The 26865-nt window shown below is 49.5% G+C and overlaps 2 protein-coding genes across 8 annotated transcripts; both read left to right on the top strand.

Annotated features, from left to right (window-relative positions):
* Positions 1-107: 107 nt before the first annotated feature.
* PRR3 (proline rich 3) lies at positions 108-6037 on the top strand. 5 transcript variants are annotated; one of them, XM_082347046.1, is made up of 5 exons: positions 108-302; positions 873-1001; positions 1727-1789; positions 4178-4468; positions 4753-6037. In XM_082347046.1, exons 2-5 carry the CDS (start codon positions 896-898, stop codon positions 4857-4859), a joined length of 567 nt encoding a protein of 188 aa, XP_082203172.1. In that variant the 5' UTR covers positions 108-302; positions 873-895; the 3' UTR covers positions 4860-6037. The 5 variants fall into 5 exon arrangements, with proteins under 5 accessions (XP_082203172.1, XP_082203173.1, XP_082203170.1 ...); XM_082347043.1 differs by having other exon boundaries at positions 166-386; XM_082347047.1 differs by lacking the exon at positions 4178-4468 and having other exon boundaries at positions 162-386.
* A 3564-nt stretch (positions 6038-9601) lies between these two features.
* ABCF1 (ATP binding cassette subfamily F member 1) lies at positions 9602-22653 on the top strand. 3 transcript variants are annotated; one of them, XM_082346847.1, is made up of 25 exons: positions 9602-9744; positions 13421-13467; positions 13667-13765; positions 13925-14051; positions 14202-14239; positions 14324-14434; positions 15106-15180; positions 15262-15375; positions 16327-16431; positions 16691-16813; positions 17192-17292; positions 17390-17475; positions 17791-17930; positions 18016-18164; positions 18463-18546; positions 18747-18871; positions 19062-19174; positions 19298-19469; positions 19572-19646; positions 19730-19800; positions 21044-21076; positions 21161-21329; positions 21539-21603; positions 21698-21770; positions 21916-22653. In XM_082346847.1, the coding sequence occupies exons 1-25, from the start codon at positions 9672-9674 to the stop codon at positions 22080-22082; spliced, it is 2535 nt and encodes an 844-aa protein (XP_082202973.1). In that variant the 5' UTR covers positions 9602-9671; the 3' UTR covers positions 22083-22653. The 3 variants fall into 3 exon arrangements, with proteins under 3 accessions (XP_082202973.1, XP_082202972.1, XP_082202974.1); XM_082346846.1 differs by having other exon boundaries at positions 13922-14051; XM_082346848.1 differs by lacking the exon at positions 15106-15180 and having other exon boundaries at positions 13922-14051.
* Positions 22654-26865: the final 4212 nt, after the last annotated feature.

Genomic DNA, 26865 nt, shown 5'->3' with positions numbered 1-26865 from the left:
TGAGAGGGCGCAGCGGCGGCGAGAAAGGAGGCGCGCGTGGGAGGGTCGGGCTAACTTCGTCACGGACGCTACCAAATCGCGTTTGGAGGAGGGGGGACGCGTGTCATCACTACCTTGCGAGCCGGGGAGAAGCTACCACTCACCTGGAGGGGGCGGTGAAGCGGAGGGCGGGTCCTACCACCTGTGGGATAAAGGGGCGTGGACGAGCAGAAGCTACCAATCCTCCGGCTGGACCTTAGAGGAAAGTCGCGACTGTGCGTCCCGGGAAGGAAGCCAAGTTGATGGGCTACACTGGGGACAGGGTGAGAGGTCTTGAGGGGCGAGTGGTGGTCTGGAGAGCCCTGGGCACCGCCCTGCTGGGACCCAAATTCCTCGTGGGAACGATGGTAAGCAGCAGGTTTACAGATCCTAAGTGCAAGCGCGCGGCCGAGGAGGGAAACCCAGGTGGAACAAGGATTTTTGGAGGGAGGTCATAGGGCACGAAGTTGTGCCTGCAGCTGTTACCATAGAAACCGGGGACCGGATGTGGCGATCTTAGGGTGCGACAGCCGTCTTTTCTCAGGCCTTCTGGCCAGAGCCTGTCGACTCTATGGCACACTATGAGGAGCCGGCTGTAGGGTTTTCTAAGCGAGGGGAGGAGCGAGCAACTTTTTCCAAAGCGTTTATAGAAACGCAGCAAAGGAAAGGTTTGAGATTGCTGCCATGCCTGGCAGAGACTGAGGGAGGCGGCTGATCTGAGAACAGCCACCCAAGGTTTCCCCGCAGCCTTCCGGAAGTGAAATGGCGGGAGCCTCAGCCTCACTGTCCACTGCCCCCCCGGAAGCGGAAACAGAATCTCAGCGTGCCCCTTCCTCACTGCCCTCCAAATCCAGCTGCAGCCATTGCCGCAACCACGATGCCGAAACGAAAGAAGCAGAATCATCAGCAGCAGCAGCCGCAGCAGCAGCCCCCACTGCCAGAGCGGGAAGAGACTGGAGATGAGGAGGATGGGAGTCCCATCGGTGAGGAGCCCGGGAGTTGTGTGCACATGCCTGTCAGCCGGCCGAGGCGAGGGGTTGGGGGCTGAAAAGGTGCGGGGGAGGGGGCTCCAACGGAAGGAGGAAGGGCGCACGCGCTGGGGCTGGGGCTGGGGCTGGGGCTGGGGGAGGCCTGGCTGGGATGGAACACTAAATGAGTTCTCTTACTTGAACCCTCAACTTCAAACCAGCCACTAAACCTTTCTAAAGAAGGCAGGGGAGAAGATAAAGAGCTTGTGTGCGCAGCCGCAAAACGACAGGGGCGAGGGGCCCTAGAGAGGTTGTAGGTTGCGATGACTGGGATGACAATTTGTGACCAGACGTTCACGGGGACGGTGGAAGTGCAGACTTCTGTAAACTACTCGGAGGTGGGGTGGGGGGGAGAGCTATCTGACTGGCCAGCAGTGAAAGAGAGGAGTTGGATTACCTCTGGAATCACTTGGGATCTTTTGGGTAGCAACAATGTAAGGGAAAGAGAAAGTTTGTAGGTATCCTTCCCTCATTATCCCCCTTGACTTGGCTGAGTCTCCACTTTGCAAATCCTGAAAACGCTTTGGAAATAGATGGGGTGAGAACTCATAACACTGCTGAGAACATACCTGGCTTTGCTGGTTAGATTAAGAAATGAATAATAGAAGAAAAACATATAAGAACAGGATCATCAGTTTTTTAGTTCATTCTGATGACCATGTTTTCATGTCTGCTCTTAGGACCACCCAGCCTTCTGGGCCCTCCCCCCATGGCCAATGGAAAGCCTGGTGACCCCAAGTCAGGTGAGGAGGAAGGGGCCCTGATCCTTTGATTAGGTCCTGAGAAGGCAGCAAGGGAGGGACTAAAACCCAGAAAGGACTTAAAATTAAAAGATCAGGAATTTTGTACTTAAATGAATGGAGAGATGTGTATTGACAGCCTGGAAAAACTCAATGTTGTAAAAATGTCATTTCTTCCCAAACTGACCTATAGATTCAGTGCACTCCCAATTACAATCCCTACAGTGTTTTTGTAGAAATAAACATTCTACATGATTGTATGGAAATGCAGAGGATCAGGGTGAGAGACTGCAAAGATAATCTTGAAGTGGAAGGGCTTACTCTGAATATCAAGACTTATTGTAAACCTGTAGTAGTTGTAACAGTGTGGTATTGGCCCAACAATAGACATATAAATCAACAGAACGGCATAAAGAGTCCAATAACAGGCCCACACATATGTGGCCATTTCATTGTTGATGAAGATGGAACTGAAATAGTGGTCTTTTCAGTAAATGATGCTGAATTAATTGGATATTCATGGGTAAAGAAATAATTCTAGAAAACAAATGTATTTCATGGGCTTAAAGTAGATGAGAGCTTTTAAACAGACAAGAAACACACACACTAACCATAAAGGAAAGATAAACTGAACTATGTTAGAAAATATGAACTTCTGTTAATCAAATCACACCATTAAGAAGTTAATAGGAAGCCACAGAGTAGAAGATACTTGCAACAAATATAACCAATAAAGAGCTCATATCTTGAATATATAAAAACTCTCTGACAACCTGTTAGAAAAATGGGCAAAAGACCAGAACAGCCACCTGATAAAAACCGATCTCTAAATAGCCAAAAACATGAATAAGAACTCAACATCATTAGTCATCAAATAAATGCAAGATAAAAACACATAAGTTTGAAACTGAGCCCTTTGTGTACTGTTGGTGGGATTGTAAAGTGGTGCAACCACTATGGAAAACATTATGGAGATTCCTCAAAAAATTAAAAATAGAACTACTGTATGATCCAGCAATTCCACTTCTGGGTATTTACCCAAAAGAATGGAAAGCAGGATCTTGAAGAGGGATTTGCACACCCATGTTCATAGCAGCACTGTCCACAGTAGACAAGAGATGGAGCCACCCAAATGTCTGTTGATGGATGAATGGATAAACAAAATGTGGTATAATCATATAATGAAATATGATCCAGCCCCCAAAAGGAAGAAAATCCTGTAACATGCTACAGCACGGATGAACCTTGAGACCATGCTAAATGAAATGAGCCAGTCACAAAAAAAACTGCTCTATGTTTCCACTGATCTGAGGTATCTAAAGTAGTTAAATTCATAGAAACAGAAATTAGAATGGTTGTTGCCAGGAGCTGGGTGGAGGAGGGGGAAAAGAGAGTTGTTGAGTAGCTATAAACTTTCAGTTTTGCAAGATGAAAAATTTCTGGAGATCTGTTTCCAACAAGATGAATTTACTTAACACTACAGAGATGTACACTTAGAGGTAGTTAAGATGGCAAATTTTTTGTTAAATGTTTTAACCACAATTTCAAAACAAAACACTGCTTTTCACACTCACCAGAATGGCAAAAATGAAAAAGATCTATATTACCAAGTGTTGTCAAGGAACAACAGGTTGTCTATGGAACAGCTGCTGGTGGGAGTGTGAGTTGGTACAACCACTTTGGAAAAAAAAAAGTTTGACTTACTTAAACTTGAGTATACATACACTTGAGGACCCAGTAATACGTCTGCTACGTATACACTCAACAGAAATGAATCCATGTGTGTACCGAAGACATGTATAAAAATGTTCATAGCAGCATTTTTCGTTATAGCCCCACACTGGAATCCACCACAGTAGAATGGCTAAATAAGTTGTTGTGTGTGCATGCAATGGGATACTACACTGCAATGAAAATGAAGGAACTCCTGCTACAGGCAACCTGGATGAATCTCATAAACATGATGTTGAGCGAAAGGATCCAGACACAAAAGAATGCAGACTGTATGATTTCATTTATGCAAAGTTCAAAAACAGGCTAAAACTAACCTATGATGCTAGAAGTCAGGATAGTTGTTACTTTTGGGGAGTAGGGTGGGATAGTGGGGGAGGAGGGGCACAAGGGGGTGGGGCTTCTGAAGTGCTAAAAAGGCTCTATCCCTTCTCTAGCCTGTGTTAGTGGAAACACAGGTGTGTTTACTTTGGTGATGATTGAGTTGTGCACTTAAAATTGTGTATTTTTTGGTATGTATATTGTACTTCAATAAAAAGTTTTTAAAAAATCAGGGCTTCATTATCTGGATTAAGCTGGCCATTGATCACCTTTCCATGTTTCTCTCTCTCTTGCTCTCTCTCTCCCTCTCTCCCTCTCCCTCTCTCTCTCTCTCTTCAGCTCTTCACAGAGGTCCTCCGGGATCAAGGGGACCAATGATCCCACCACTGCTGAGTCTCCCACCTCCTCCCCGGGGCAGAGGCCCAATTCGGGGAGGCCTAGGCCCCAGGTCTGGCCCATATGGTCGTGGTTGGTGGGGGGTCAATGCTGAGCCTCCTTTTCCTGGACCAGGCCATGGGGGTCCCTCCAGGGGAGGCTTTCACAAAGAGCAGAGAAATCCTCGAAGGCTCAAAAGCTGGTCTCTTATCAAGAATACCTGCCCACCCAAGGATGGACCCCAGGTTATGGAAGGTGAGGTCCATTTTTTTATGCCTGCACACATTGAACACCCATCACTCCCAAAGTGACCTCATGTCCAGAATGCCCATGGCTCTTCTTCTTTGGGCTGTCCTTTGTCCTTTTGAAGTAGGAGTAGCCCTGAATGTTTTTTCTCCCAGGAGAAAGACTACCGTTCCATCATATCTGGAAATGGTAGTGAGTAGGAAATCTGACTGCCTTCTCTATCTCTGCTTTTTGTTACATTTGTTTTCTTTCTTACTCACATTTTAAACTGCCCGGTTTTCGCTTGTTCACAGACAAATCTGACCGCCCCGTCTGCCGACACTTTGCCAAAAAGGGCCACTGTCGATATGAGGACCTCTGTGCCTTCTACCACCCTGGCGTAAATGGACCTCCTCTGTGAGACTGTGCCTTCCCATCCAGACTGGAAGGAGCCCTCTGACTTGGCTGCCATATACTTCCCTGTGGCCCTGTGATGGCTACCGCGAGGCCGTTCACCTGCCGCCCTCAGTCAGTGATGCCCAGCTCCATCGCCACCTCCCCCACTCGGGGTCCAGAGCTGTGTTCCGTGACTGGTGCACGGTGTGCACTCTTCCTTCTGATGCAGCCTCCAGAGACTCATCTCCGGGACCCCATCTTTGCTCCATTCAACTGCCTCCTGGATCCTCTTCCCCCTCGCCAGCTGACTGCAGAACAGGAAACCTCTTTGGTGCTGTTTCTTGTGCATCTGTCCACCCAGCCCCGGGTAGCGCCCTGGATTCCTGAGAGCCCTGGAGCAGTTTCCTACCATTCCTTTCTCGCTGCTTGTTTTAAGTCCTTTTTATGTGACACCCCCTTCCCCCAGTGTTGTCAGCTGCTCTGTGACACTCACCAGCTTGTCTGACCCGGGGTCAAGTTGGGATGACTGGTGCAGAGTCACTCCTGAGAGGCCACGTTCCCTGCTTTTGGATTTTGTAGTTTCTGCGTCAGTAGCATGATCTCCACCGCTATGGTCTGTGATCACTGTGCTTTGTGAGACTGTGCATCCCCTCATAGCCTTTCTCAGTGTCCATGGCATTTTTGTGACTTCCCAACGCTAGAGTGAGTTTTTCTGCCAAAATGTGTGGGGCCGTTGGTGCCCTCTAGACTTTCCCCACCTCCCGACGTGGGAGAACTGTGAAACTTCCACAAGGCTGCCTGCCTGGTCCTCCCCATTCTCCCGGTATCGGTTTCTCTGGGTTTGACACAGGCCCGAGAGACGTCCTCTACCCTATCTCCTCTCCAGCCCGTTTTAGTTAGACTATGTCATTGTGAGGCCACCAGCCCTTTCGTTCGAATTCTGTGACTCTCCACCTGGTCTACCTGTGGGTGGAACTTGGGCAGGACTGTCGCCCTCTTGCAACCGTCTTCCCCTGCATCCCTGGCACTGGTTGTTTTCTGTGAAAACGGCAGTGAACAGGTTCAGTTTTGAACTGGCCCTGGGGAAATGGGTCAGGAGTTGTGTGGGCAAGAGGAAGGGATGAGAGCCGTTGGAGAACTGAGAATGAATTTTTTTTTCTTTCTAACATGTTTTTATATTAGTAATAAATGCAGCGGAAACAAGCATTTTCTTTAATCCCTGTGTTCCAGTCATCTCCGGAGGTGCAGGTGAGGCTGTTCTTGTTGGAGTCAGTTTATTCTTCATTTAGTTCATACGCAGTGTTGCTAGAAGTTTCTTCCAGTCTGAGGAAACCGGTGGCGTCCCATTAACCTATGGGAATCAACCCGACCAGGTTGCATTTTGTTCAAGGGTAAAGTTTTGTTGAGAGAAAGGAAAGGCCGGGTATCCATGGAGTAATTTTTAAACATTTTACCTGCATTTATGGTTTGAGGTTTATGGAGTGGTAATGACAAAGCAGTCTTTCAACAAATATCTGTAGCGTGCGTGTGGGCCAGGCAATGTACTAGACGCTAGAGAAAATGGAGAGCCGAAATCAATGAATTTACAAGAGGAGACACGTTAGTGAAAAAGTCACCAGTATGCGTGAAGTACCTGTCAGAAGTGCTATGAAAAAGCGAGACGGGGACTTCCCTGGTGGCACAGTGGTTAAGAATCCGCCTGCCAATGCAGGGGACACGGGTTCGAGCTCTGGTCCGTGAAGATCCCATACGCTGCAGAGCAACTAAGCCTGTGCGCCACAAATACTGAGCCTGCACTCTAGAGCCCGCGAGCCACAACTACTGAGCCCGCGTGCCACAACTAGTAAGCCTGCGCACCTAGAGCCTGTGCTCTGAAACGAGAAGCCACCACAGTGAGAAGCCCCAGCTCGCGGCAACTAGAGAAAGCCCGCGCGCAGCAACAAAGACCCAATGCAGCGAAAGATAAATAAATAAAAAATAAATACATTTATATTTTTAAAAAAAAGCGAGGCATGGTGGGGAAGCATGTAATAAACGGAGTCTGGGGAGATGGCAGGTGAGACAAGCTCTGAGCACAAGCAGGAGGTGAGGTGGGAGAGCAGAGTCCAGGCAAAGGTGTTGCTAAGAGGGGATGGGGAGAATGAGAGGCGAGGAGAAGGAGAAGGAGCTAGACCACTCGGTGGTGGTATAGACTTGGGTAGCAGAGTGGAAGAAACGTGAACATTTGGAAATAAAGAGACCAAAATGAAAGTATTTTAGGCTTCCCAGGGTCGGGTCATTCTGGCTCGCATAACCAAATGCTGTTTGAAAAGGTATTAGAAGAAAACAGGCAGAATGCCACTAATTTGCTTTTGGAATGGTTGCATCTGAGCTGCCTTTTAAGACGTCCAATGAGAGATATAAAGTAAGTAGTTGGATATACAGATTTGGTACTCAGATTAAAACTAGAGACATAAATCTGAGTTATCTGCATATAGGTAGTGGTTGAAGCTATGAGCGTGGATACATTCATTCACTCTAAATATTAAGCACTTATTATGGCCCAGTTATGAGTTTTAAGTTCAGTTGTAACAAACCAAAATTAGTCTTAAAGCAAGATAGAAGTTTATTTCTCTCACAAGTCAAGAAGTAGTACAAGGCATGTGTGACAATCATGCCACCACACGGTCCTCAGGCATTCAGAACCCCTGCTCCCCCCAGCTCTCAGCTCCATGATTCTTGGGGCCAGACCCTCCTATTCACAGTCTGCTGTGAAACTCTAGCTCACTTATCCATGCTCCAAGCCTCAGGACAGAGGAAGGGCAGAGGAAGTTACCTCCAAGCTAACATACCCTCTTTAACTTACACATCACTGGCCATAACTTGGCCAATCCTTGGCCCCAGTGAGGCTTGAAAAGTACTCTTTATTCAGGCAGCCATGTACTAAGCAAACTCTTGGCCCTTCAGCAGGTAAAAACATTAGAGGAGGATGAACATCCTCTACCAGTGCCTCCCTGCTAGAATTTGGACATGAAATAGAGAATAAGACAGTAAAAGTGTCAGTGCCCTCCAACCAAAGACCACACAGGAACCACCTCTAGTTAAACAAAGTTGGGTTTATCACCTGCAGAGATCTCACTAAGAGACGGTTAGGTTAGGAGTGACAGGATTAGGGTTTGTGTTAGGTGATTTGGGGGAAGATTCAAGGAAGTGGGGAATCTAGATTGAGTGCTCCCAGGAAGTGGGAGCAATTCTATGATTTCACATTTTAATAGTCATCCCTCGGTATCTATGGGGAATTGGTTCCAGGACCCCCTCATGTGCCAAAATCCAAGGATGCTCAAGTCCCTTGTATAAGATGGCATAATATCTGCGTATAACCTGCACACATCCCCTCCTATACTTTGTCATCTCTAGATGACTTATAATACTGAATACAATGTAAATGCCATGTAAATAGTTATAAATACAATGTAAATGCTATGTAAGTAGTAGCTGGTATGCAGCAAACTTAGATTTGCTTTTTGGAATTTCCTGGAATTTCTTTTTTCCCCTAATATTTTGATCCTAGGTTGGTTGAATCCGAATATGTGGAACCCACAGATAACGGAGTCTCCTCTCGGGGGGAGAAATGAAACATGGCTGAAGCTGTAATTGGCAAAAAAGCAGCCACTACTCATTTTAGCTGAGAGGGACCTGTTTAGAATTTATGGTTTGCATAGTAACCTTGTTTTTGTCTGCACTTACACAAGATTATAGACTCTGTCTTACTTCCTCACAGTCACAGATTGGCCTTGTCTGGCATGGGTGTTCTGAGGTTATGTTTAATGTGAGAGCACTATGGCCTAGATGTGAGGGCCAGCCCAGCTCTTAAAAACACCAAGGCCGGACTTCCCTGGTGGCGCAGCGGTTAAGAATCCACCTGCCAATGCAGGGGACACAGGTTCGAGCCCTGATCCGGTAAGATCCCACATGCCGCGGAGCAACTAAGCCCGTGCGCCACAACTACTGAGCCCGTGCGCCTAGAGCCCACATGCTCTGCAACAAGAGAAGCCACTGCAATGAGACGCCCGCACACCGAAACGACGACCCAAAACAGCCAAAAGTAAAAACAAACAAATAAATACATTTACTAAAAAAAAAAAAGTCAGGAAGTTCCAATGAATCCAAGAGTCACACACACAAAAAAAAGAAGTGACCCAAATATTGATTGTGGTGGTGATTTAACAGGCGTGTACATGTCAAAACTTATCAAAGTGTACACTTTGCAGTTTATTGGCTGTCTACTGTATATGCAGTTTATGGTAACTCAATTACACCTCAGAAAAGCTGTTACCAAAAAAAAAAAGGTGAACTGAAGCTCCACCGCACCGTGATTTCTGTTTGTTAGGCTAGAGTTCCTCCTCGTTTACACCTCTACACCTCGGGATTTTGTGACCCATCTCAACACTTGACCGACAAGGCCTCTTCCTGAGTCGGTGGACTGCGCCTTTCTGCTCCTAACCAGACATAAGGGGCTGGTACAAGGTAGCATTCAGTTTCTTAAAAAAAGAAAAGACAAAAGATGACTTCACTCTTTCATACTAGTCGGAAATTATTATGTTTAGTCGTTAGTCACGCGGCGTCGCGGAGTCACTGGGTTGGGGTTCCCCAACCGTCATAAACTTGCTGTCGCGACCCGAGCGGGCGGACCCGCGCCGCAGGCGCTCCCGGGAGATGAAGGCGCGGCGCGCTTGTGGGCCGTCCGTGGGCGGGGTCGACAGCGCAGGCGTAGAGAGCCCGCCTGGTTCCGGGCCCCAAGCTGCCGGAACCGGAAATAGCACCCGGCGCCGCCAAGATTGCCGTAACTGCCACCGCGATGCCGAAGGGGCCCAAGCAGCAGCCGCCGGAGCCCGAGTGGATCGGGGACGGAGAGACCACGAGCCCCACAGGTGAGGCTAGTAGGCAGGGAGGGAAGGAGATAGGAAAGAGAAGAAGAGAGAGAAGTGTGTGCGTGTCTTAGGAGAGGGTCACGGGGCGTGAGATTGACCGGGCCGTGCGAGGGCTACTGCGCATGCGTTCAGTGGGGCCGGGAAGAGTTTGCCCTGGCAGGAGGGCTTTTGGGGTGCCGGCGAAAGAAGAGGTGCCGGGGTGTCACGCAGGAACGTCAGTAAGACTGGGAAAGAGACGAGGAAGAGCGTATGGTACCGAGGGAGAGATGGGGAAAACTGAGAAAGTCCTGTTTTCTTCTCTTTTGGACATCTTCCCCACCACACGGTATTCCACATCCAGCACTTACATATTGATACAAGCTGTGCCTCGACCTCCTCCCTCTCTCTCTGTCTCTCTCTCTCTCTCTCTTACTTTCTCTCTTACTTTCTCTCTCTCTCTCTCTCTCTCTCGCGCGCGCGCGCGCGCACACACACACACACCCATACACATTCTCACACTCACACTCTCACCCGTGGAACCCATTATCCCACCTGCTTCTTAAGAGAGGATGACTCCTTGCGCTCTTTCGTAAGACATCTTTCTGACTCAACTGGAGCAAGAGCATAGATACTGGGTGTTGGAATGGAGGATTAAGGTTTACTTAAAGGCAGCGGATGTTTATTGAGTACCTGTTTTTAATTATTCAGTGTAAATACTGTGCTTTGGGGAGGGGAGAAAAAAATACGAAGACATCCTACCAGGCTTGAAGGTACTTCAAGAGGGAGATAAAATGGACACAAATAATTATAGTAGGTATACAGTGACTAACTTTACAGGCATTTATTGGATGCCTACTTTGTACCTGGTGCTGTGCAGAAGAACTGGAGGTGTAGGGATGAAAGATAAGCCTTGCCTATCGAGAAGGGGCAAGTGTAGTGGAGGAGACAGAGCATTAATCAGGCAGAGGCTGACAGAGTGTGATGAATGTCTTGAGAATGCTATGGGACTAGCATAGAGAGGGGCAACATCTATCAGATAGGGCGGGAGTGTCAGCAAAGCCTCCCAGGAATATGTGATAGCCGAGTTCGTTCTTGAAGGATCAGTGTGAGTTAGCAAGGGGAAGAACATCCTAAGTAAGCAGAGGGTGCAGTTAGTGCAGAGGTAGAGATGTAGTTGAGCCTGGCTGGTTCCCAGTATTGTGTGACTAGTGTGATGGGGTTGGAAAGACGTGTGGGAGACAGATAATGAAAGGCTTTATACACTACTCCAAGGAACTTAGTCCTAAAAACATTAAGAAGGAGGACCCATTGAAGTGCATAAGGAATGGTTGGAGAGAGGGAGACCATCTAGGAGGCTCTGGTAATGATCCAGGTGAGAAGTGGTAAGAGAGTAAGCCAGGGCATTGACTAGAACTGGGAACCAGCTAAATCAAGGGAGAAGAATTAAGGCTGACACTCACTTGAATAATGCAGCGGTTAGTAGGCTATTCATTGAAAGCAGTAGTGGGCTGGGGAGTGGGAAGAGGTAAGGTCAGCTTATGCTGAGTTGGAGATTTCTGGGGAATTTTAAGAGGAGATGGCAAGGAGAGAGTTTGTTCGGTGGCTGTGGAGAGAGCTCTAGACTAGGAGTAAGGACACAGGTGAGTGTAGTTGTACGGGGCATCCCCTAGAGAGTGTATGCAGATTGAAACGAAAAGACGTAGAAGGTGGGAACCCAAAAGAACCTCAACAATTAAGGGAAGTAAGGTAGAGAAGGAGGCTGAGGAGATGAGACCGAGAAAGGCGAGCAGCCAGAGAAACTAGAGGCAGACCAGCAGCAGCAGGATCCCTGACGCTAAGTAGCAACAGGAAAGGAGAATTAAAAGGATGAGGAGGTCGGTAGCATGGAATGTTGCCAAGTAATCAAGCAAAATAAGGACTACAAAGAAACCTTTTCGGGTTGAACAACTAAGGCGACAGTGACAACTTTGAGAAAAGTAGTATTCATTAGAAGATGACAGCTGAATCAGGTTGCAGTATGTTCAAAAAGGAACGGGAGATGAGCAGGTGGAGCTAGTGTGGACTGCACTTTTGACACTCAGTGAAGACAAGGATAGAAACAGTAATTGGGGGAGGAGATTGTAAGGTTACGGAAAGTGCTTTACTTGGCTTTGAAATTAGGAGCCACTTCAGTGATGTACTTACTAAGGGGAGGAGCCGTTAGAGGGGGAGACGTGGAGGATATAGCATAGCTTTAGCCACACTTAGCCTTTTCCTGTTCCTTGCTGATAATACTTTCTCACGCTTGAACCTGTGCACAGGCTTCTCTCCCGACGGTCAGGAGGTGTGGTTGTGTTAGTCCTTGGAGATACATTAGTGTCTGAGTCACTTCTCAGTGTTGTCAGGGTGCGCTGATCATGTCATTCCTTCTCGTGTACTGCAGTGAGTCCTCCTTCTTAATGGCTTTAGGATTAGACTCCTTGGAATAGCTTATAAAACCTTTCATTACTTTCTCCTGCACATCTTTTCAGTTCCGTCACACTAGTCACCCAATGTGGGGATCAGATTTTGAAATGTGTTCAGGATGGAGGTCACAGATTAAGCAAAGACAGGCGGAAGCATGCCTGGGAGCTAACCAAGGAGCGAGGAGAAGCCAGGGTCCAGAACACGGGTATGGACAGGGAAACAGAGATAGACAAGATAGGGTGCGCCCTCTAGTCTGTGAGGCCCTAAGTTATAGGGATTGTCCTTTATTATCTCCAGTTTTTGACACTGTAGATGCTCAGTGTCTGAATAAATGATTACTATGGACTAGGTGGAAATCTGGTCTGAGAATACTCAATGTGGTAGATAGCAGAAAGCCTTTGTTTTGGGGTTTTTTGGGGAAGAAAAACCTAAGTGATTGCAGGAGTGCTTTTGGATAGAATTGGGTAGCAGTGGGTGGATGGGATGGTTGGGAGACGAATGTGATAGTGGATAGGCCTGGGCGTGGAGAGAAATCACGAGGCTGCTGGCTGCCTCCCAGTCTGATGTGGGAGGGAGTTAGACCTCGTCCCCTGCCTTCAGGGAAATGGGGATGGACAGAAAGGAGAAGTCGGAATTTGTTCAGTCAGTAAACTTTTATCGACTTCCCACTTTGCTCCCTGGGAACACAAGTTAAGCAGTCTCTCAGGTTGCTCTCTAGGATGAAGGACCGATGCCCAGTTAAGTACAACAAGCGTGATTTGTGCTAGAAATGCGAGTGGAGCAGGTGCGGCATAGACCCAGGTGTCTGTTGACTTACCAGATGCCTCTGTTTCCATGGCCTGCAGGTTCCAAAAATGACATATCCCTAACTGAATTCATATTTTTGTCCTACCTTTCTCCCCCATGGGTGGTAGGGGTGGGGAGAGGGGTCCTTGTCTTCCAGTATATCCTGCGTTAATCAATGGTACCAATAGCCCAGCTAATTTTGCCAGCTAAAAACATTGGAGTCATCTCTGAATACTCTTACTTCTCACCTCTGCCATCACTCTGTGAATTCTCCTTCTCTGCCTCCCACTGCTAGCCTAGACCAGCCACCATTGTCTGTCTTGTGGGACAGTGCCAATGTCTAGGGAGCGGTAGTTGAGCTAGAAGAACAGTAAATAGGGTGGGGACCACTGAGAGCTTGGCAGGAGAGATCAGGGTGCTTTGGAATTTGCAAATCATCATTCACAATGTCTGCTTAACCTTCTAGACAAAGTGGTGAAGAAAGGGAAGAAGGACAGGAAGACCAAAAAGACGGTGAGGAGAGAGGACTGTGGGTGTTTCCGAGCAGAAGATGGCCCTTTGAAGGCGGTGGGGGCCCAAGGGAGGGGACGAGGTCTTGTCAGGAGAGGGAGCAAGGTGGGATGGAGTGGAAGGTCCCTGGGCTCGTGTGTGGTGGTGAAGGGCTTGGTTGGTTTCTGAGCCATGTTTACCTAGATCTTAACTCCCGTTATAGTTCTTCGAAGAGCTGGCAGTAGAAGACAGACAGGCTGGGGAAGAAAAGAAAGTGCTCAAGGAGAAGGAGCAACAACAGCAGCAGCAGCAGCAGCAGCAGGTACAGGTGTCCAGGCCCCACCGCTACATGGAGGCCTCCATGGGTCCGCCAGCCCCTCTGCAGCCCGCACTGGGTCACTCAGCTGACGGGGAGCTCTCTCTGGAGCAGAGATACAGCCGCGGCCTGGGCTTCATTCTCTCACTGTTTGGCTTTCAGCAGCAAAAAAAGAAGCGAGACACTCGAAAAAGCCGTCGGAAAAAGGATGTGGATGATGACGGAGAGGAGAAGGAGCTCATGGAGCGTCTTAAGAAGCTCTCAGTGCCGGCCAGTGATGAGGAGGAGGAGGGTAAATGTCCCGAGGGGAAATGGGTACCTGGAACCCTTTAGTCATGAAGAGTCAGGAGCCTCATTCCTTGCTTTTGGAGCTGGATTAGATTAAGGAGCAGGACATTGTAATTCTCCTTTCCTGTCTCACCTTCTCCCCTTGTCATTTCAGTACCTGCCCCAGTACCCCCAGGAGGGAAGAAAACCAAGGTAAGCCATCTGTGTGGTAGACAGAGACCCCAGGGGTGCAGCCTTGACCATCCCGCTGACTTCTCTGGCCCTTTCATTCTCCAGGGTGGTAATGTTTTTGCAGCCCTGATTCAGGATCAGAGTGAGGAAGAAGAGGAGGAGGAAGAAAAACATCCTCCTAAGCCAGCCAAGCCAGAGAAAAATCGGATCAATAAGGTGATAGTGGTGGCTCTGCCAGTCACTCCCACCCCGTGTAGCACCTCTGGCCACAGTGTGGTAATTTCCTGGCTTCTTTTCCTGCTTTTCAGCTAGCTCTTCTAGGCCAGTCTTGCTTACACTGTCAAAGTCAGCTTTTTAAAATACTCTTCATCACTCAGAATTTACAGTGATCCTGTTGCTTTCAAACTCAAAATATAAAACAAAGGCCTTCGGGTCTTTGCCCTTCCACTTGGACCCCTCTGCAGGGTTACTTGGGACTTCTCCATGTATACCTTTCAGATTAGCCTGATCACATCTTGGCATCCAGCTTGACTGTGTGTTGAAACCTTTGTTCTTTATGCCTTCTCTTCCCTCTTCCTAGAACACCTTCACTAAGCCCACATCCATTACCTCTTCTCGAGATTTGTCCTCTTGAGGAAGCCCTCCATTGCTAGGGCCATCTCACCCACGTGGCTCACTTGCCTGACTCACAGTCCCTTAGCTTTGCTGATATTCTCTAGTCGCCTCTTCACTGTCTTTATCCAGCCGGAGACTAGGGTTTTTCTGGGTCTCATTTTCTCCCTGGCAGACTCAGTATAGTTAACTGCTACTCCTAGACTCCCTAGAAACTCTTGTTAAGCTACAATATAGCAAATTAATTTGTGTGTGTCTGTGTGTGTCTTCTCCAGGCTGTATCTCAGGAACAACAGCCAGGGCTCAAGGGCAAAAAGGGAAAGGAGGAGAAGTCAAAGGGGAAAGCCAAGGTGAGGGAGTATAGGCAGGAGGAGGGGCTGGGTCTCAGGAATTAGAGCATTTCATCAAACTTGCTGTCTTTTCCCTGGTAGCCTCAAAATAAATTTGCTGCTCTGGACAATGAAGAGGAGGAGGATGAAGAGGAAATAACAAAAGAAGAGGAACCACCCAAGCAAGGGAAGGAGAAGGCCAAGAAGGCAGAGCAGGTTTGTATTTTGGTGTTGGGGGAAGGTGGGCTGAGGGACTAGGACTCTGTGGCCCTTGGGCAGGGGGCAGGATCTGGGGGTGCTCTTACTCTCCAGAGCAGGAGTTGGCAAACTTTTTTTTTTTTGTCCCTGCCACGCGGCTTGCGGGATCTTAGTTCCCCAACCAGGGATTGAACCCGGGCCCATGGCACTGAAACCATGGAGTCCTAACCACTGGACCACCAGGCAAGTCCCAGGCAAACTTCTATAAAGGGACACATAATAAATATTTTTGGCTTTGTAGGCCATATGCAATCTCTGATGCATATTCTTCTTCTTTTCTATTTTTGGAAAAATTCCTTGAAAATGTAAAAACCGTTCTTAGCTCAAGGGCCATCATTGGCAACTCCTGATCCAGAGAGGAAATGATGTGGGCCTTAGCCTCAGTCAGTCTGAGTTCTGGCTCTTGCCACTCACTGTGTGACCTTGAGTACATTTTTCCATCTCCTTGGGTCTCAGTTTTCTCATCTGTGTGATCTAGTGATCTCTGAGCTCCCTCGTACCGTTAGCACTTGCTAGTTCTGATTTTGCTGGATTTCTCAGTGACTGTATGCTAGGGCTTCCAGACCTTTTCCCTGCATGTTAATGTGTAGGCCACTGATACATGAGAAAAAGAACCTCATATAACCCTCAATTACACTGTATTGGCAGTTACATAGTTACAGTACATAGTTACAGGTACACATACATTATTACATTTCATACATAAATACTCATACCATTTCTGGTGGCAAAAATGGATACAGGGCTGCAAGGAGAGCAGGGCGGGTATGAGAATGGGAGCAGATCCACCAGTGTATTTCAGGACCCTGGTGGAGAGAGACAGAGCTGACTGTGGAACTGGGGGTACGTGATGTGAAGTCTGAGTTCTAGAAGGGGTCCCTTGTTTTTACCATCCCCTGGTTCTCACAGGGCTCAGAGGAAGAAGGAGAGGAGGAGGAGGAAGAAGGGGAGTCCAAGGCTGATGATCCCTACGCTCACCTTAGCAAGAAGGAAAAGAAGAAACTGAAGAAACAGGTAAAACCTTGGGTTCTTGGTGGTCAAAGGTGGGAGAATCTGATTTTTTTTTTTTTTTTCCTTAACGCTTCAAGTGGGGACATGTGAATTAGGGGACAAGAAGGAGCGCTTTGGGTGCTATGTCAAGTAGAACAGTTGGAGTAAGGAAATAATTGCGCTCTGTGAGCCTTGTCTCGGTGTCTGGTGACATGGGGCTGTATTGTGGTGATGGGAAAGTGGCAGGCAATAGCCTCAAATGTGATTTTTCCTTCCTTCTCAGATGGAGTATGAGCGCCAGGTGGCTTCATTAAAAGCAGCCAATGCTGCTGAAAATGACTTTTCCGTGTCGCAAGCAGAGGTGTCTTCCCGCCAGGCCATGTTAGAAAATGCATCTGACATCAAGGTAAGATCTGAGGGGGCCCCTCTACCAGCTCACCCAGGGACATGCCACTTCTCACCTTCCCCTGAGTGGCCACGGCAACCGAGGAAGTGGGTATGAATGGGAAGTTCATTGGGAAGAAAGCTTGGAGCCATTCTCTACACCTTGAGTTCTGCCAACTTGAGTGAGAAGATAGAAGAACCAGCATAAGGGTCCACCCTTGGAGGGAAGCAAGGCGGGACAGGCTGGCCGCGCTTAGGATTTGGAGACTCCGATTAGAGGCAGTGGTTGGGGAAGGGGCCGGTGTGGTGAGAAGAGGGGACTTCCCTGCAGAGAGAAAGCTGCAGCTGCTGTCTGGAAGGGAGAGTTCTCATGTGCTCGCTCCTTCCCTGACAACTGCAGCTGGAGAAGTTCAGCATCTCCGCCCACGGCAAGGAGCTGTTTGTCAACGCAGACCTGTACATTGTCGCCAGCCGCCGCTATGGGCTGGTGGGACCCAATGGGTGAGGAGAGGAGGGGCTGGAGCTATGAGAGGGGCGGGGCTGGAAGGAGAAGAGACTTCTCTGAGGCGGCCTGGTCCTAAAAGCTCTCATCCCCCAGCAAGGGCAAGACCACTCTCCTCAAGCACATCGCCAACCGAGCCCTGAGCATCCCTCCCAACATCGACGTGCTGCTCTGTGAGCAGGGTGAGGCCGCTGGTGGGAGAGGGGCTTGGTGGGGAGGTGAAACCGAGGGGCCTGAGGGGGGCCGCCACTGGGGTACAGGAGCCAACCAAGAATAGAAGAAACCGTGGTTGTAGAGTTGGAAGGGTTATGTGGGGAGACTGGGCACTGGGAAATGGTGCTAAAGAAGGGGGAGAAGAGATGAGAGACTGGAGAATATTTTATTTGGAACAAGTACAAAGAGCTGGGCAGGGTCAGGCAAACCAGAAACAGAGCTGCAGGGAAGAGGGAATAGGAGGCTTGGCCCTTGGGACACCCTGACTTCTCCCCTGCCCCCAGAGGTGGTAGCCGATGAGACGCCGGCCGTGCAGGCTGTTCTCCGAGCCGACACCAAGCGCTTGAAGCTGTTGGAAGAGGAGCGGCAGCTTCAGGGACAGCTGGAGCAGGGCGATGACGCGGCTGCCGAGAGGCTCGAGAAGGTAGAGGAGATGGCGCAGGGGACACGGGCTAAGACTGGGGGCTCCTGGGACCTCGCAGCATGTGTCCTCTTCTCCCTCCTCCCAGGTGTATGAGGAATTGCGGGCTACCGGGGCGGCAGCTGCAGAGGCCAAAGCCCGCCGGATCCTGGCCGGTCTGGGCTTTGACCCTGAGATGCAGAATCGACCCACACAGAAGTTCTCGGGGGGCTGGCGCATGCGCGTCTCCCTGGCCAGGTGGGACCCCCCTCACCACCCTCCCTTCCAGCCTCCGTCCACCAGGGCTCTTTCCCTTCTTCCTGTTCTTCTAAGGCAATCTTCTCCCTCCCTTACTGTCTGCCTTGTCAGACTCGGGGTCTTTTCTCCCTACCTGGGGGTGTATTCTGTCTCTGTGTCTCCTGCCTGGGAACTGTCTAAGGAGAGATTGGGAAGGAGTGTTCATGGTCTCAGGCTCCACTTACCAGAGGCTTCTCTGGGTTCTCTGAGCAAGGGTCGTCTTCCCCCTGACTCTGCATTCTGCTGCCCTGCCCTTTAGGGCGCTATTCATGGAGCCCACACTGCTGATGTTGGATGAGCCCACCAACCACCTGGACCTCAACGCTGTCATCTGGCTCAATAAGTGAGTAGCCCTTGATTACAGCCTTTGCATCGTTGGTTCGCATTCTGCCCTCATTTCCTCTAGCTGGTCTCCACTCTGCCCTTGACAGCTCGCACTCCAGCCCCCGCTCTTTCACTCCCTGCCCCCCATGCTCTGTCTGCTTCCCCTGACTCCACCCTAACCTGGCCATTGTGACATTTCCACACTTCTCTAAAACCCAGCTACCTCCAAGGCTGGCGGAAGACGCTGCTCATCGTCTCCCATGACCAGGGCTTCCTGGATGACGTCTGTACCGATATCATCCATCTTGATGCCCAGCGGCTCCATTACTACAGGGGCAATTACAGTAAGGAGGATCGTTTGGGGGCAAGGAAAGGGGTGGTTCCTGGAGAAAGGCCTGGGAGGGAGGGCCTGTAGGGTTGTGGTGATAATTCTGAGTCTTTCAGAATTCTAGACAACGACGCCTGCCCCCATCCTCCCCCGTCCTGCTGGGGAGAGGGACAACCATCGATGCCCATTCCCCTCTCTTGCCCCAGTGACCTTCAAGAAGATGTACCAGCAGAAGCAGAAGGAACTGCTGAAGCAGTATGAGAAGCAGGAGAAAAAGCTGAAGGAGTTAAAGGCGGGCGGCAAGTCGACCAAGCAGGCGGTGAGCACCTGGGTCTTCCTGGGATGGGGTCTTCTCAAGAGAAGGAGCAAGACTCGGGCCCTGCCTGCCTTTCGAGGCCTTCTGTGAAGGGTGCGGATGTCTCCCTTTCCCCTTCTTCCCCAGGAAAAGCAAACAAAGGAAGCCCTGACTCGAAAGCAGCAGAAGTGCCGGAGGAAGAACCAGGATGAGGAGTCACAGGAGGCCCCCGAGCTCCTGAAGCGCCCCAGGGAGTACACCGTGCGCTTCACGTTCCCCGACCCGCCGCCGCTCAGCCCTCCGGTGCTGGGCCTGCACGGTGAGCGGCCGCGGCCCTGCCTTCCCTCCACACCAGGACATTTGGGGCACCCTCGGGGGACTCTGAAGAGAAAATAAAGTGCTTCTTTTCCTGGCCTCTCAGGTGTGACGTTTGGCTATGAGGGGCAGAAACCACTCTTTAAGAATCTGGATTTTGGCATTGACATGGACTCAAGGAGTGAGTTGGCAGGGGAGGTTCAGGAGCCCCGGGGAGAGTTTCTGGGGACCTCGCCTCTTTGACCTCTGTCTTCCTTCTGGCAGTCTGCATCGTGGGCCCTAACGGTGTGGGGAAGAGCACCCTGCTGCTGCTGCTGACAGGCAAGCTGACGCCGGTGAGTCTAGGAGCCAGGAAGGGGGGAGGGCGACGAGCGAGCGAAGCGTGAGCACACGGCTGTGCCCCAGAGGCTGCAGTCGGGGGCCCCTCTGTGCCGTGGAGAGTTAAATACAGAACTTGTCATGGATGGTGTGTTTCCTTGAGAGGTGCTGTAGAGGAGGACAGTTTAGATCAGGCGGGGAGAAGATCCAGGAGAAGTGGGGCCAGGCTAGGGGCACGCACCTCCCCCTCTGCCCCCTGCCATGTGTTTCAGTTATGCAAGAAATACATGCCCATTGTAGAGAGGTTAGAAATTGCACAAGCCAGGGAATTCCCTGGCGGTCCAGTGGTAAGGACTCGGAGCTTTCACTGCCATGGGCCCGGGTTCAATCTCTGGTCGGTGAACTAAGATCCCTCAAGCTGCGCGGCGCAGCTGAAAAAAAAAAAGAAAAAAATTGCGTAAGCCAGAGAAAAATCTAGAGGTCACCTGTATTAATTTTGATGGATTGCTTTCCCCTTTTTTCCTTTACAAGCGTGCATATAATTTTTTTTTAACGAAAGTGGCCTATCGTGTGAATTGTTCTGTAACCAGCTTTTTCCAGATAATGTACATCAAGCGTTTTCCCATGCCAGTAATCCTATGTGTGCATTCATTTCGTATGGATCTGCCATAGTTTATTTGATGTCAGTCGTTTAGATTATTTCTGATTTTTCACTAAAGGACAAAATTATAGTAAATAGTCTTATTATACCTGTTCATGAATTTAGTTTTCCTTAGGATAAATTCCCTAGAATTGCTTTGGGGACTTTTGCGGCGTTATGTAGTGCTTAGGTGGGTTGTAGCCATCTGTCCGCCCTCCAAGAAAGTGTTGAGAGGGCCCATTGCCTCACACCCACAGAGAGTAGATCTTCAGAAAGGTGTTCTAGATCCTCCCACAAACTGTCTCTTAATCCCCATCTGAGGTGGAACCCTGAAAACATCTTGCTGGAAGGCGGGGTTGGGGATGGGGGTCCTTTACTTGTGGTCAGTCTGCTCCTGGTTCTGAATCTCTGCTTTTTGTCTCCCCCTCCTTGATTCTCTTCTTGCTTCTGATTTCCTGGGCCTGCCTTGGTCACCTTCAGGAGCACGCCCGTGTCCCCTCTCACACTGGCTTGTTCCCAGCCCGGTTCTGGTGTTTAGCTCCCCTTCAGAAAAGTTGGGGTGTGGAGCTGCAGCTCCTTTCCCCTTCCCCTTAGCTCCCCCCCTTGCTTTTTCCTTGCAGACTCGTGGGGAAATGAGGAAGAACCACCGGCTGGTAAGTGGCTTTGGGAATCAGGGAGTAAGAGGCCGACAGAGGAAGTATGACTTTGACCGACCACCTCCCTCTCCTCTCGGGCAGAAAATTGGCTTCTTCAACCAGCAGTACGCAGAGCAGCTGCACATGGAGGAGACGCCCACCGAGTACTTGCAGCAGGGCTTCAACCTGCCCTACCAGGATGCCCGCAAGTGCCTGGGCCGCTTCGGCCTGGAGAGTCACGCCCACACCATACAGATCTGCAAACTCTCTGGTACCAGGGGCCAGGGCAGGTGTCCCCGTCCTTAGCCTTCATACCTGCAGACTGTCCCTAGAGGCAGGAGGAAAGAGGAACTGGGACTTGGGGGACCTCACTGCGTGCGCACGTGCACACACACACACACACACACACACATTCAGGGTTTACCTGGAGAAATGTCAGGTGGTGAAAGGTGCGGTGGATCTCCTTTCCCTTTGCTACAGGTGGGCAGAAAGCCCGAGTTGTGTTTGCAGAGCTGGCCTGTCGGGAGCCTGATGTCCTCATCTTGGTGAGTGAGCTGGACTTCAGGGCTGGGGTAAGGGTGACAGAAAGGAAAGGTAGGAGTCGTAACTCTCAGTCACGGGATGCCTCCTCCCCCATAGGACGAGCCCACCAATAACCTGGACATTGAGTCTATCGACGCTCTTGGGGAGGCCATCAACGAATACAAGGGTGGTGAGTCAGCTCAGGGCGCGCCCTCCTCCTCCCCGCCTTGGGGACGGGGCTGTGGTGTCTTTCGGCTGGGCGCCCTCCTCTCAGGTTCTGATTCCCCTCTTCCTCCTTCCTCCCTGCCCTCCGTTCTTGCCATCTTTCTTCAAAGCTGTGATCGTCGTCAGCCATGATGCCCGACTTATCACAGAAACCAACTGCCAGCTGTGGGTGGTGGAGGAGCAGAGCGTTAGCCAGATCGATGGTGACTTCGAAGACTACAAGCGGGAGGTGTTGGAGGCCCTGGGTGAAGTCGTGGTCAACCGGCCCCGAGAGTGAGCTTTCCTTCCTGGACATCCCCTCGTCTCCTCTCCACTCGGAAGCCTGCTCTGGTCTGCAGCTGGCGCAGCAGCTACTCGGGTACATGAAGGCGGAGCGTGGTCTTGATGTGACCAGGATACCGCTTTGATTGCTTCCTCTTCTCTGAAAGACTTGTCTGATTGCTCTCTTCAGATAACTGAGCTGGCCTTGTCCTTGAAATCCCTCTGTACAAGCAGAGGTGAGCTTTGTTATGGGGTTCCATCCAGCCAAGCTCGTGTGGCCAGTTGTCTGAGACTCTGTCCTCACTCAGAAGCCTGCGTCTGGTCCGCCTCAAAAGCTTCAGGCCCAGCTGCTGCCCTGTTCTGTGAGTGGTGCTGCTTTTTTCTGGTGGATTTAATGCTGGCCTAACTGGTACAAACAGCTGGTGCAGCTCAGAGCTGGAGGAGAGTTCTGAGGCCTGTGCTGTCACCCAGGATTTGGTGCCTGCAGTCTCTAGTCTGGTTGGGGACTTGGGGGCAGGAAATGAATGCTGCTGAACTCGAATCACCCTTTACAAGGGGAAGAAATAAAGGAAAGGAGTTGCACCGCCCTGTCACTGTTTGGAGATTTCGTGGGAGCTGGAACTGTTCTTCCTCTTGATTTGCTTTGTTCGGTTTACTAGCAGCGGTTAGTATCCTCTCTTCCCCACCAGTACACGTGAGTCTGACTTGCAGTCTTACTGCACTTTAGATGGTGCTCACTGTTTGAGGGGCCTCCCTCCCTTCCCACAGCCCTTCCGACAAGGACAAGGGAAAGTGAGTCATCCCTTCCAACTAGGACACTCGGGTTTCTCACTATCCAAGCTCCGCCCTGGTATCAGGGACCAGAGAGCTGATCCTCCCAGACGTTACTAAATCAGCCAACATGTACAGCACCGTGCGGTATGCAAAAAGGGAAGAGACAAGGTCTGCCTTCATGAATAGTCTGGATAGAGAAGACTTAGAAAATAAGACATGAGTGTATAGCGTGATACGATTAATTGCCAAATGTGTGGTGCTCTAGATTCTAAGTTGCCTTGAGCTCATAGAAGAGAAAGATTATCCAGAACTTGGTTATTTGGCGGGATGACTTGAGGGTGGACCTTGAAATAGTAAGGATTCTTTTTTAAAAATTTATTTATTAATTTATTGTTGGCTGCGTTGGGTCTTTGTTGCTGCGCACAGGCTTTCACTAGTTGCGGCGAGTGGGGGCTACTCTTCGTTGTGATGCGCGGGCTTCTCATTGCGGTGGCTTCTCTTGTTGTGGAGCACGGGCTCTAGGTGCATGGGCCTCAGTAGTTGTGGCACATGGGCTCAGTAGTTGTGGCTCGTGGGCTCTAGAGCACAGGCTCAGTAGTTGTAGTGCAGGGGCTTAGGTGCTCCGCAGCACGTGGGATCTTCCCGGACCAGGGCTTGAACCGATGTGCCCTGCATTGGCAGGTAGATTCTTAACAACTGCACCACTAGGGAAGTCCCAGGATTTTAGTAATGAGGAACAGGGAGCCATTTTTGGAATGTAGGAAAAGAGCAGGTCTAAGGCAGATCTAAAGAAGAAAAAACTATTTGAGAGTTAATGAGAGAACATGGCTGGTGTGGCCACTTTTCTTATTAGAGTTAGATTGGAGAGATGGGTTTGGAAAGTAAAACCCAAGTGGCAAGTGGTTGGTTGGTAGTGATTTCAGGTAGTGATGGGCGAGGTGGACTTTAGAGACTTTTGGGACGGGCCCCAGAACTTTCGTTATGGGGATGAGGTAATAAATCCTGAATTAGGATACGAGAGAGAGGGATAGAAGGCAAGGACAGATGGAAAGAGCCAGGTGTGGGAGTTGAAGAGAGGATGGTCAGATGTGTGCAGTTCCGGGGGAAATATGAAGAACCATTTAAGATTTACTAACTTGGGATGTCTAATTTTGGGAAGTTATTTTCTGGCCAAATAATACTGGACCTCAATTATGAGTCTTACACTAAAAGTGAAGGTTTGGTGTGAAGACGATTGCAGAGGTGCTGTTGGGTACATCTCCAAGTTAGATATAAAGGAACACCCCTCATGGAATTTGAGGGAAAAGCATCAGGGTCTTGTGCCAAGTAAGATGTTACATGTGAAAGTATTCTCCACAATTCCACGAAGTTGGTCTGTCGTAGAACAGTGGGAGCAGGCTTCAAGTCCACTACTAACGGGGTGACCTTGGACTTAGCCTCTTGGTGGTACCTGTTTCCTCATTTGTAACATGAAGGTGATAAAAAGCACCTACCTCACAAGGTTATTAAGGGATTAGATAAGTATTTGTGAAGTGCTTTAATTTTTTTTTTTTTTTTTTTTTACTTTTGTTACATGTATTTCATGTACACTCTACACTTTGCACATAAATTTTTCAGTTCCCTAGTCTAGGTGAGATGTTACACAAAATAGCTGGGAATGTTGTTTATAAAATGAACACCAACATTTTTCATTTTAAGTGTTTGACCGCTGATTTCACTACAAATACTTCAGATGCTCCAAAATAACTTCCATCCATGGACACAAGTTTTATCTTTCCTCAATATATATACTATAATAATGCACCTTAAATATGGGCAAAAGAATGCCACTTCTTCAAAAAGAGCAGCATAGAAATGGAACTCGAAAGGAAAAAATTACACATTTACACAGTAGTACAGTATGTGGGTAACCCAAAGCCTGAAAAATGGAAATTAGTTAACAATTAAATATTTTTATTCATGACAGTCTTTGTCACCTACAAATCATGCACTAAATGTGGTTCATAATGAGCACCGTAGAAGTGTTTAAAAAAATTAGTTACTCTTCTCCACACCTTCCTAATGAGGAAACAGACTCAGAGACGCTGACGTGCCCATGGTCACCCAGCCTGGAAAGGAGAGTTCCTGGGCTGGGGGCCCTAGTTTTCTGATGCCAGTGCCCTGGGCGTTCTCACTCATCTGTAGAATGTGGACAGGATGACCAAAGGATGAGTCCTTGAGGGGCATGAGAGCCAAGGCAGGACTGTGTTTTAGGAACATGTGAGAGACGTTTTAGGGAAGACTGTCAGCACTACAGTGGGAAAGATGAAAGTCGGGAAGGAGCCCTGTGGCCGTACACAACTCAGAGGAGGCCTGGGAATGTGAGAAGTTGCCCTTGTGCTGCCGGTGCTGGTGCAGCAGCTGAAACGCTTGAACGGGTGGCTGCTCTAGGGCAGTGGTTCTCAGCGTGTCCTAGACCAGCGGCAGCATCACCTGGAGTTTGTTAGAAGTGCAAAGGTAGGACTCAGTGGTGCCTTTGGAGCATGTCACAGGAAACATGGTGTTAGGAAAGAAAGGGTAGGGGTCACCTTTAGCTTGAGTGATTAGGGAAGACTTCTCAGAGGAAGTGACATTAATTAAAACCAAAGCCTAGGTGGAGAAGGAACCAACTAGATGGGTGAGAAAGAGCCTTCAGGAAGGCACCAGAATGTGCAGAGGCTCAGAAGCTGAAAGGAGCTTGACTTGGTCAGGAACATGGCTTGAGCTTAGAGCTTGAGCAGCGGCCAGAACACGTGGGGTCTTATAAACGTTGATAGGGAGTTAGGATATGGTTCTAGGAGTAATAGAAGGCAGTGTGTACGCAGGAGTGTGAATTGACCTGGTTTTCATTTTCACAAAATTGCTCTGGCTGCTGAGTGAAGAGTGGTGGGTGGGAGGGAGACAAGGAGAGGAGATGCCAGGAGAGGCGAGCAGGAGGAGATATCCTCCTTCCTCTAAGAAAGGAAAGGAGATAATGTAGACCCAGATATTTTCAGGTGAAGAGAAGCAGAAATGGTGCTCACATAGGATGGGTCTCACTTTCTCAGGAGATTTGGTGCCAGAGAAGGGAGAGGAGTTAGGAGTTGCCAGGCAGCAGTGAATGTTGAGTCAGTGCTAGTAATTTGTACTGGGCCAAGATGGTAGGATTTCGTGGTTTTTCAACATTATGTTTACTGCCTGGGAGCAGGAATGGGAGAAATAGAATAATGGTGATTCAGAATTGGAGATTGCACTGGTGTGCTTGGGGAAGGGTTGACAGAGAAGTCAGAAGTTAATAGGGGCTTCCCTGGTGGCGCAGTGGTTGAGAATCTGCCTGCTAATGCAGGGGACACGGGTTCGAGCCCTGGTCTGGGAGGATCCCACATGCCGTGGAGCAACTAGGCCTGTGAGCCACAACTACTGAGCCTGCGCATCTGGAGCCTGTGCTCCGCAACAAGAGAGGCCATGATAGTGAGAGGCCCGTGCACTGCGATGAAGAGTGGCCCCCGCTTGCCGCAACTAGAGAAAGCCCTCGCACAGAAACGAAGACCCAACACAGCCATAAATAAATAAATAAATAAATAGTAAGTAAGTTAATAGGTTATTTAGGGGTGGGGGTGGAAATGGAATAAGAGAGGAAGAACAGGGCTTCCCCTGGTGGCGCAGTGGTTGAGAATCTGCCTGCTGATGCAGGGGACACGGGTTCGAGCCCTGGTCTGGAAAGATCCCACGTGCCGCGGAGCAACTAGGCCTGTGAGCCACAACTACTGAGCCTGCACGCCTGGAGCCTGTGCTCCGCAACAAGAGAGGCTGCGATAGTGAGAGGCCCACGCACCGAGAGGAAGAGTGGCCCCCGCTTGCCACAACTAGAGAAAGCCCTCACACAGAAACAAAGACCCAACACAGCCAAAAATAAATTAAAAAAAAAAAAAAAAAGAAGAACAGACCAACTGAAGCAGTTGGGAGAGGTGTGCCTGCAAGGCTTGGTGAAGAAACAGAAATGGGTCAGTGGGTACAGTGAAATGGAT

This window comes from Balaenoptera borealis (assembly GCF_965194805.1).
Source record: "Balaenoptera borealis genome assembly, chromosome: 12".
Taxonomy (NCBI): domain Eukaryota; kingdom Metazoa; phylum Chordata; class Mammalia; order Artiodactyla; family Balaenopteridae; genus Balaenoptera; species Balaenoptera borealis.
Note: the sequence above shows the minus strand (reverse complement) of the source record. Positions and strands in the feature narration are given on the sequence as shown.